Source organism: Chlamydomonas reinhardtii, chromosome 10 (genome assembly GCF_000002595.2).
Source record: "Chlamydomonas reinhardtii strain CC-503 cw92 mt+ chromosome 10, whole genome shotgun sequence".
Classification (NCBI taxonomy): Eukaryota; Viridiplantae; Chlorophyta; class Chlorophyceae; order Chlamydomonadales; family Chlamydomonadaceae; genus Chlamydomonas; species Chlamydomonas reinhardtii.
In genome coordinates, this window is record NC_057013.1 from 4,937,215 (window position 1) to 4,947,474 (window position 10,260).

The window sequence follows — 10,260 nt, forward strand, 5'->3', positions numbered from 1 at the left end:
TGCCAATCAGTCTATGGTTTGAGGCACGCGTTCAAGAGACTCTCAAGGGGCTATCTGAAAACATTTCTCTTTACGGCAACAGGACTGTGACCCTACAGTCTGGGAGTCGTTCCATCCAAAAGAGCAATTTGGTACTTCCTCGCGTTCCTACAGCTTATTAGAGCCTATGTTATGGCTTGGCTCGGCCTGCGTGTGATTTTAAAAGAATGGCTCGGGCCTGTTGGAGCTAGCCGTTTCACCGAGGAGGATCTGCGCCTGCTGTGGGACGGTGGTAAGATGTCTGTTTTCGCTCGCCGAGTGAATCCTCGGTTGATATATACGCTTCTGCTGTGGTGCGTGAAAGCCCAAGCGCTACACGCATGAAGAGCCACTGTGGTCTTCCAACGATTTTCCAGGGCCGGTGCGAGAACCCGCTGCTGCCTCTGGTGTCCATGCTGCTCCTTTCCGCTCTCAATCAATTCGATGCATAGTAGCACCGCCACGGCGCTTGCGGCGGGGCATGGTCACGGCTTGGCGCCCGTGCCGGGCTCTGCGTGAACCCGCCCCGCTACCTTTTCCTCTCTTTCCTAACCCTTGCACTACCGCCACTCCTACCCCCTCGGTTGATAAACCAGGATACGAGACGTTGGAAGATCTGGAGGCTGCGAGCTATAGTGGACTTCGGGACGCCAAACTAAAACCCGCACGGGCAGACCAAATTATCCACGCTCAAGGTGAGGTCCGCACAGGTGTTCTGTGCGTGTGGGAGTTGCTCTTTCACAAAGCACCGCCTGCTATCCCGATTCCGTGGTTAGCACGTGCATGTGTTTGCTGTTTTGAAGAGGGCAATACGGCATGCCGGTCATCCTTGGGATCTATGTCTGCCGCTATTGGCACACCGACCGATTCACGACCGATTGCCCAACCGACCTGGGCTCATAGTGTCGATGGCTGTCGGCATCTGCCGGAGCCTCGCGGCCCTTGATGCGCGGTGTGCATCCTTCCGCCCTGGCGTTGCTGACTACATGCATTGCCTTGTGATTGCTCTGGTGTTGTGCAGGTGCGCCGACCGGCACAACAGGAGCTGGTGAGTGGGGCTTGTGAGGGGCAGGGGGATTGCACCCAGGGGAGGTGGCAGAAACGTTCATGCAATTTTTGCACGAACGTTTCGATGCGTTACAGGCCCAGGCGACGCGGTCTCTGGTGCCGCTTATGGTGATACGCATATGACCCACGTATGCATTGTGCACGATGGTTACATGCGAACTGTCGCAACGACATCGATTGCCTTGCGATCTGCATGCATGGACACATGGAACTGTGTGATTGCGATCGTTTAAAGCCTGTCGTAGTCTGAGTGCTTTTGGAGGAACTAAACACAGTCAATTGACAAGAGCGTTTTTTTCTTCCGGTGCCACAGGTGCCACGGTGGTCCTCAGTGAGTATCGTACTTCAAATCTGGGTGTAACCACATCTGTATGAGACTTTGTGGGAACCCATAGCCCACCTTGGGGATCCAATCGCGCAGAGGACACGACGGCCACGTACCTCAAGGCCTGCCTGCCTGCGTTCGACGCGCACCAACTGTGGGGTTCCGCTGCCCAGCTGCGCCTCTTGCTGGCTGAGACCATAACCCCTGGCCTCCCGCTGCTAGCGCCTGCGGCCGCACGCCTGTTCCAACAGCATGCCGAGCTGGAGGGGCCGCTGGTGTCGACCGCTGCCTCTGCTGCGGTGGGTGCTGTTGGGTGCGGCAAAGGGCTGGCCTTGCTAGCTCAAGTTTACGGGCCTGCAACTTTCTCGTGCGTTCTCGCGCGTGTACACTTTCTTGTGGCAGGCTGCAAGCGCGGAGGACCTGTCTTCGCACGTGCGGAATGTCGTGCTGGGCATGAAGCCGTGTGTCGGGTCTGAGATGTACACTGCGAAAACCACCTCTGTCGTGGTGGAGGACACGCTGCGGCTCATCGCCGGGCACCTGCCGGATCTGATGCACATTCATATGGACCGCAACACGACGGACGCAAGCGAGGCGACAAGTGAGTGGTCGGTCGCTTTCTGCGTTTGCGCGTGTGTTAACCTACCCTGCGCAGTCTCCGCACAAGTACTTTGATAACGCACGCCATCCATAGCGGCTGGCCCATGTGCTGTATGTTGATGTGCAGTCAAGAGCTTGCGACCTGACTTCCTGTGCTGGGTCAACGGAGCACTGGTCCTCAAGGGCGAGGAAAAGGCCCAGTCGCGGCAGCTTGAAGCTGCAATCAAGGAGCTGACAACCAAGATGTCGAGTGCGTGGGCAGCGGGGCTGGTGCCGGACAAGCGGCCGCCCTGCATGCTGGCTTTCGCCGCAGCAGGGACACTGCTGCAGGTGCATGCGGGCGGGCGGGCGGGTGGGTGGGCGGGCGTGGCCTCGCTCATAGGCTGCCTTCGTGCTTGCTCATGTAACGTCCTGCTGAAGCATGCTTTTACACATGCGTCTTGTGCTGACTGTCATGTCTGTCCGGGACCCGCTCACACACGCACACACGCAGTTCTTCTGCATCCAGCCGCCGGAGTGAGTTCATGAAGCGTGTGGTTGTTACAGCTGTTGGGCGGGACAGGATCTCCTGTAGCAGTTGCATCTCATGCACCTAGTATCATGCGCTTTGTAACAATGCACTGTTGACCTGGGCTTTACTTGAGAGGCTGCGTTATTGTGTTTGCTTGGCCTTCAGGTCGGACGGAGACCGCGTGCAGGCCACGCCGATCAGCGCTGCGCTGGACCTCACCACTGCTCTGGGTCGGCTGCGGGCATTGACTGCCTCGTGCAACATCTGGCGACTACTTGCTGGCTACGCCTCGCAGGCGCCCACCGTGCCCCTGGAGTCCGGGCATGTCACGCGCTCGCCGGACGGCCTGCGCACCTACTGCCTCCTGCCAGGTACGCACGAGTGCATAGCCCCTTGGCTGTTGGTGCGGGTCGTGGTGCTTTCATTCTGTCCTCGTGCATGGTTCTGATGATAGATGCTGTTGGCTCTGCTGTTGATGGCATGCCGCGAAGTGAAGGGAAAGCGCGCGCCTTGATACGGACTTCAGCCATCCCAAAACGCGCCCACCCCAATGCAAGCAGGCTTCGTCCGCAAGTCCATCGCCAGCTTCGCAACCGAGCAGGCGCCGTTCGCCAGCTTTGAGGTGCTGCAGGACGTGTACAGCAAGATGTCGAAGCCGGAGCACCGGCGCAACATCATCCAGGTGTACAACATCGAGGGGCACGCCGGCCCGCAGCTGCTGAATGACGTGTACACAGTGCACCTGGCGCCGGTGGGGGTGCCCTGCCAGGGCGCACCCACCGACCTGCGCATTCTCGCGGGTGCGGTGTCCGGCGTGCTGCGCGGCCTTGCGGCGCTGCACAGCGAAGGTACGTGGGGCTTTTTGACGTCAGTAATAGGTAGACCGACGTGTTACGCTGCCACTGTCCTCGGCAGGTACCTTGCCTCAACTGCATACATGGCACATGGAACGCTCTTTCGTGCTTGTGGCCATGCCCGCCTGTGTGCTTGCTTGGGCCGACGTACGACGTGCGGTCACAGGCTTTGTGCACCGTGACGTGCGGTGGCCCAACGTCATCTTCCTGCCCGCCGAGAGGCGCTGGCTGCTGATCGACCTGGAGCACGCCGGCCTCCACGACTGCGACTGCAGGTAGGGGTGGGTGTGCATGAAGGAGGAGAGGGGAGGGGAGGGGAGGGGAGATGGCGTGGCGACAGGGGAGATGGCACAACGCGCCTGCGCACCGCCTGCAGCAGCATGGACCGTGCCCCTCGCAAATATGTAGATTGGCACCGCAGCCCCACTGGCGAGCGAGCTCTAGTGTAGCTCCGATATAGCTCTGATTTAGCTCTGTGCGAGCTCGGATGATGATCCGCGTGTTTGACGTTGGCTGGCTGCCTGCAGTGGGGCGCCGTACCCGCTGCAGCACTGGAGCCAGCGCACGCTGGACGCCGGCGGCAAATACACGTTCCGCTCAGACCTGCGCATGGTGGCGGAGCAGCTGCTGTGCGGGGGGGTGACGCTGGACGAGGGCGGCAGGGACCTGCGGCGGCAGGTGCGTGCGTGCGTGCCTGACTTGCTGGCCCTTGCTGCAGCATGTTCCCGTGACCGGGAATAATGAACAACGATGGAGCAGGTTCGCTAGATAGGGTGTCCAACGGCCTGCGCTTCCAACATGTCCGTATCAAATCCTCCCATTTTCGTTCGCGCTCATCCCCAAACCCCTACAACCCACCCAGCTGCTGTCTGGCCAGCTCACGGCGGCGGCGGCACTGGAGCACGAATGGCTGGTGGGCTCCGGGCTGGAGTGAGTGAACTTCGGGGTGAATGTGGAGGAGATTGAGTATGCGAGCCGTCCCAAGCTCTGGGGTGGTGAAAGGACTGATACCGGGCCTGTCGGGGCCTGGAAGAGTTCCTCTGCGCGACGGCATCAAATAACGGGGCCGGTCGCTGTGTGGAGTGCAGCTGCTGATGTGCAGTCGGTGGGCGGTCAAGCGACCTGGTTAGCTGCCACAGGCAGGTGGCGCATGTCCACGGCTCCGTGTCCAGGCCACGGCATCGCTCATCAGATGAAGAGCTATTAATGACGGAGGCGGCGACTGCACGGGGGCCAGCTGCTGAGGCACTGCACGGGGGCCAGCTGCTGAGGCACTGCACGGGGGCCAGCTGCTGAGGCACTGTCGGCAGCACGTACGGTAACGCGCAGTGCGCAGTGCACTGTATGTGGCATTGTGGATGGCGCACATCGGGCCGCGCGTGATTGATGCCATACCGGTAGTTTCTCGTGATAGGGCCACCGGCTTTTCCGGCTGAGGAGGTGGTACTGTGCAGCGGACTAAGGATGCATGTTTGCTATGGAAGTTCTAGAACCAGTATGTGGTGATAAGCGGGGGTTTTGGATGGGATGGCACTTCAGAGACTGCTTATGACGAGATCGTGGTAAAGGGACATCGCAACTGTTGTGTGGGCAACCCCAAGGGAATAGCTGTAGGGCGTTATTTGTGGTTTGCACGGCCAGTGGAGTGGGCCACTTCAGGGCAGCATTTCATGGAGCCCGCATCAAAGGAAGGGAAGGGATCTGCGTCTGATAAGGGCGTCAGGGGCTGGATCACGGTATGTTTAAAGGTGCGGGTCTACCCGGCTGGCGCCACTCGGTGCCGAAGGGGCCGCACTGGGGCGCGCGGCGTAGGTGGGGGCGAACCGACAGCTGTAGGTGCAAAGCACGCGGCACCTCCTGTCAGCGCCAGTACATGTTTTGTACAAGCCCTCGCCAGCCGCGTAGCCCGCTAAAACTGTTACGGACTAACATGCAAGTGCGTGCTGGGGTTCCAACGCGGGGAACACGGGGAGATCGGGATGGGCGAAGGCGTGACGCCGCGGCAGCACGCGGCACACGCAACGTCGGTCCAACCTGGGACGCGAGGCGTGTACTATATTTACGATCAAGTTGGATGGGCGGGATAAATACAGATGGAGTGCACCAAGCAACGGCGTGAGAGACAAGGCGAATTCTGGATTCCGCGAAGCAGACGGCGAGTGAAAGGGCTGACAGTACGCCGGCCGTTTGAAGATTGATTGGTTGTGTTAAACTATCTTAATGGTTAACAAGAAGCAAGCGAGTAGAGGAACGGTGCGGTAAGCTGTCGGCAAAAGACGACAGACGAGCCGGTGGCGAAGACAAGGGCCCGAAGCATTGCATTTGGTGTTCTGTTTGGAATACAAAATTGGGGTGACGAGTAGGAGGCAGTTTGAGCAGAGAGTCGCTGAAGGGTTGCGGACCCAGCGAGCGGTTGACGGCCAAAAGCCGCAGTCGGCAACGAAGGGTCGGCTGCATTAAATACTGTGCAGCTACGCTGCATGGCACCTTCGATAGTCTGGGTATATATTGCGCATGTGTAGTTAACAGCAACGCGCTTGGTCGGGGCTCAAGTCTTCCCGATGGTCCGTGAACCTACACAATGCCGTGCTGGCAGTTGGGGAGGCGCTACAGGCGGGCAGACAAGGAGGCATCACTTCAGCCTGATCAGGGCAGGCGCCTCGCTAACTTCCCAGGGCCCCAAGATCGGACCGCAGCTACCACCTCACCGGCAGTGCTGCCCAATAACCCAAATTACCAACAGGCTGTCATCAACCAGACGGGGGTGATGGGTGTTAGCTGCCACAACTTCTGCTCAGTCAGGGGTGTCACGCCCCAGCCATGTTTTGCTCTAGGGCTGCCACCGGGGGCTGAAGTGGTAACTGATGCCCCGTGGTTGAGTTTGGTTGCATGAACGCGCCCCGCAGCCCGGTCCCAGCCCAGGTATTGAGTCTGAGACAGCAGTCGAGATCACTCCGATGCTTTCACAAAGCTAGAGAGAGAGAGAGAGCAACACCGCAACACCAGGCCAGGGCCGGTGTTGCCTGACACCCCACGCTCGCCACCCAGCAGGGCAAGCCAACCGCCCGTCTACGAAACCTGGACCCCAAAGCTCCTCTGAGCACACACATGTAAAGCACCACGGCAAACAGACCACCAACGCAGCTCCTCCTCAGCTCAGCTCGGCTCAGCGCCCGCATGACCAGCTGCCCAACGCCTCCAACACGAGCCAACGAGCCTTCGCCCTGCGCAGCGCAGGCGAAGGTGACGCCAGAGCCAGAGGAACAGCACCGCCACACGGCTACAACTAAACAGACACCGGGACGTAGTTCACACAACCCACGCACCGACAGTTCGCCAGTTCTCAACCGCTGGGTTGCTTCCCACACTTAAGTTCACACGCCGTTAACTGCCCCATTACTCATACCCAGGCAGTGTTTGTCTGTGAACGACACGCGCCGTTGCCGGCGCACGACAGGAGCTAGAGTTGACATCCTGCACCCGAGCAGCCAGCCATCACACAGCCAGCCATCACAGCCAAGTCGACACGACGCCCGATGACGGCACCTGTCATCCAGGCACCCCCATCAATCCGCCAGCTGACATTCGTCTGTTCAAAGAGCACAAGACAAGACAAAACAAGACACGACAAGGCAAGATGCGCTCATCTGGTGGCACGCACGCACGCAACCTGAGCGCGGCCCGGCCATCACAGGCGACACCTGATGCAACTGTCAGGCACCCCGTACGCCAGCCTCAGCCCATGTCGGTCACCACCCTGCGCCTTCCTTCACCCCGCACCCTCCACCCGGCGGCCTCAGTCATGCTCCAGAGTGCGCAGCGCGTCCAGCATGGTCTGCTCCACCTGCGGCGTGTCCGCCAGCAGCATGGCCGTGGCGGTGACGGCGGCGTCGGCCTGCAGGCCAGCGTCGGTCTGGCGGACCAGGTGGAGCAGCTCGTAGTGCGCCGCCACCTCGAGCAGGTCATGGTGGTCGAACGCCAGCTTGATGCAGGTCTTGAGGTTGGTCACCTGGTGCGCCCAGCCCGGCGGCACCGTCACCACGTCGCCGTGTCTCTGGTCCAGCACGAGGATGTCCCGGCCGACCACCAGGCCCCCCTGCTCTATCAGCCACGCCACGCCCTCGTCCGTGAAGTACGGGCGGTTCTGCCCCGTGGCCTGGATGTGGAACAGGTGCACGAAGTGCGTCACCCCGCTCGCCGTCTCCGCCGTCTGCAGCAGGTCGTACACCAGCTGCAGCGCCGTGCCCAGCGCCGCCGGCGACACGAAGACCCAGCGCGCCAGCACAGTGTTGGCCGCCTCGCCCCCGAGGCACGACGGCGCCAGTGCCATATTGAACGCGCGGATGGGGCCCAGGTGCATAGGGGAGACGCCACCCTTGAGTGGCGACAGCAGCGGCGCATAGTCGGCGGGAGACGCGGGCTGCCGCGGCCGCCGCGTCGCGGTCCTGCTGCTCGCCGTGGCGTCCGCTGCCGCCGTTGCCGCCGCCGTTGCTGCCGCCGTTGCTGCCGCCGTTGCTGCCGTCGTGGCGTCCGCTGCCGCCGTGGCGTCCGCTGCCACCGTTGCCGCTGCCGTTGCGGACGTTCTGCTTCGCCGCGGCCGGCTGTGACCCGCCTGGGCCGCCTTGGCCGCCGCCGCCGCGGCAGCAGCCGCCGCCGCCGCGGGCGTGGGGGGCACGAATGCCCGCGTTCCCACAATGATGATGGACGCGTTCATCATCCGCAGCTGCACGTCGGGCGCGCTCAGCAGCTCGCTTGGCGAAGCCAGCTGCCGGTGCAGGCGGAGCATAATTGAATCCTGCGAGGCGGTGGCTGAGCGCGGGATGGTGTGGAGCACGTGGTACGTCTGGTCGGGCTCCAACATCAGCTCAGTTGGCCGCTCGCCCGCCGCCGCCAGCAGCGCTGTCGCCTTTTGCCGCTCGCTGGCCGTGACGGCGCTGAATAGTTTCAACTCGGTCTCGAGGTCATGAACGGGCGGCCCGCCCTGCGATGCACGTTTGGGGAGGCACGTTTGGGGAGGCACGTTTGGGGAGGCACGTTTGGGGAGGCACGGGACGTGATGAGTGCAGGCAGACATACAGACCGACACATGGGTGCCACATGGGTGCCGGGCCTCACCGCCGCGCTGGCTCCATCGCCATCAGTGCCGACGCCGTCACGCTGCGCCGCTGTACGCTTGCCCTTGACCGCCGACCACAGCGGGGCCGGGTGGATGTCGGCGATGCCGCGCCACTCCAGGAACGCCTGCAGCTGCACACACGTCGGCTTCTCCGCGTGCAGCGGGGTCACGCGCGCCTGTTGTCCCGGCAACGTGGCTTCACGCAGCACTTCCGTCACCAGCGGCTTCTGGTATAGGTTCAGTGCGCACACGGGCACCGGGCTGACGCCCGGCTGCGCTTGGGCGACCAGCGAGCGCAGCGCCAGGCCGCGGTGGCGCTGCGCCGCCGCTACACCCACTGCTGTGGCGGCTCCTTCTGCCACGGCTGCTGCTGCCGCCAAGCCCTCCGCCGCCTCCACCCCCTCCGCCACTGCTGCTGCCGCCAAGCCCTCCGCCGCCGCCTCCTCCGCCACTGCTGCTGCCGCCAAGCCCTCCGCCGCCTCCACCCCCTCCGCCACTGCTGCTGCCGCCAAGCCCTCCGCCGCCGCCGCCTCCGCCGCTGCGGCTGCCGCCCCGGCCTGGGCTTGCCTGTGCCACAGGAGCTGCCAGGTGCCGCAAGGGCCACACAGGGTCACTCGCGGGTCCAGGCCGCTCTGCTGCTGCTGCTGCTGCTGCTGGCAGACCTGATACCTGTAGCCCACGATCACAACCCGGTGGCCGCAGACGCTGCACGCTTCGCCGGCATCGATTTGGGGTGCCTTTAGCAGCCGGTCCCAGCCGTCGCGGCCGCCTACAAGGGTCAAAATGCAGGCCGCCGTAGTCGCCACCTCCATTTTGCACGAGGCGTTGTGCGTGCTGTAAACGCGTCTGGCTACCGCGGCCTCTATGGGTCCTGGGCCCTGCGCCACCGCTGGGGCTAGCGGTATGACCAGGGGCCGCTGCTCCGCCAGGCGGAGCGCCAGCTCCTCACGCTGCGCGGCATCCTTCTTCAAGGGACAAGGGTGGTTGTATAGTCGGCATGACGGGCTGGAGAAGAAGCCGGAGCACAACGGGCAGACGACCTCGTAGTCGTTGATGTGCATCTTTACATGGCAGCCGCTGTTCCGGCAACAACAGCGGATCGGGTTGCTGCAAGTCCCTTTCTGCTCACGGCCGGCCCACATGCAACGAAGTCGTCCGGGGGCGCAACGACCAGGGGAGCCTCCCCTGGCAACGACCGGCCATATCGGGGACCGGGCCGTCGGCAAAACTGTCTGCGAAGGGCACGAGAAAGTCCATGATACGCAGGCGAAATGCCACGTCTAGGCCGCAGGACACACGCACAGCGCACGCACTAACCAAGGCGCAAGCGTCCAGGTACTAGAACGGTCGCCCACACGTGCATCCTGCCCACACACAAAGCCACCAACCACGCACAACCTCTCACGGCGAGGGAGGCGGGGAATCAGCGTCATACGGCAAGCGCAAAACCATGCCGTCACCAACAGCCCGAGACATGAAAGGATGCGCAAACGGCACAGCGTCCCAACCCTTTGGCCTGATACCCAAACTCACAAACGTCTGGAGACGACCCCAGAAGTCAGCTACGACGGCAAGTCCAATGCTCAGCACCCGGGCCGACGGCAGCTTCGCTCGCGCCGCCAACCCGGCCATAACCACACGCTGCCGACCAAAGTCCAGGGCAGACATAGCAGCGAGACACACCACATCCCACACAGGTGGCGCAAGCCCCGCAGGCGGGCGCACTAACCACAACTCCTCACGAGAGAAGGCACTCAGAGCATCCTCC

The 10,260-nt window shown here is 62.4% G+C and overlaps 2 protein-coding genes across 4 annotated transcripts; one reads left to right on the forward strand and one right to left on the reverse strand.

Moving 5' to 3' along the window:
- Positions 1-62: 62 nt before the first annotated feature.
- CHLRE_10g455000v5 (uncharacterized protein) lies at positions 63-5,944 on the forward strand. Of its 2 annotated transcripts, none has more exons than XM_043067041.1 (13): positions 63-271; positions 615-713; positions 1,040-1,066; positions 1,400-1,417; positions 1,508-1,710; positions 1,814-2,012; positions 2,139-2,341; positions 2,505-2,527; positions 2,688-2,893; positions 3,083-3,370; positions 3,438-3,651; positions 3,904-4,054; positions 4,239-5,944. In XM_043067041.1, the coding sequence occupies exons 1-13, from the start codon at positions 172-174 to the stop codon at positions 4,308-4,310; spliced, it is 1,803 nt and encodes a 600-aa protein (XP_042920438.1). In that variant the 5' UTR covers positions 63-171; the 3' UTR covers positions 4,311-5,944. The 2 variants fall into 2 exon arrangements, with proteins under 2 accessions (XP_042920438.1, XP_001698359.2); XM_001698307.2 differs by having other exon boundaries at positions 3,543-3,651.
- Positions 5,945-6,296: 352 nt separating this feature from the next.
- Positions 6,297-10,042, reverse strand: CHLRE_10g455050v5 (uncharacterized protein). Of its 2 annotated transcripts, XM_043067043.1 has the most exons (4): positions 10,026-10,042; positions 8,492-9,724; positions 8,176-8,357; positions 8,067-8,099 (listed from the first exon to the last, which is right to left on the reverse strand). In XM_043067043.1, exons 2-4 carry the CDS (start codon positions 9,551-9,553, stop codon positions 8,090-8,092), a joined length of 1,254 nt encoding a protein of 417 aa, XP_042920440.1. In that variant the 5' UTR covers positions 9,554-9,724; positions 10,026-10,042; the 3' UTR covers positions 8,067-8,089. The 2 variants fall into 2 exon arrangements, with proteins under 2 accessions (XP_042920439.1, XP_042920440.1); XM_043067042.1 differs by having other exon boundaries at positions 6,297-8,357.
- Between the last annotated feature and the right edge of the window lie 218 nt (positions 10,043-10,260).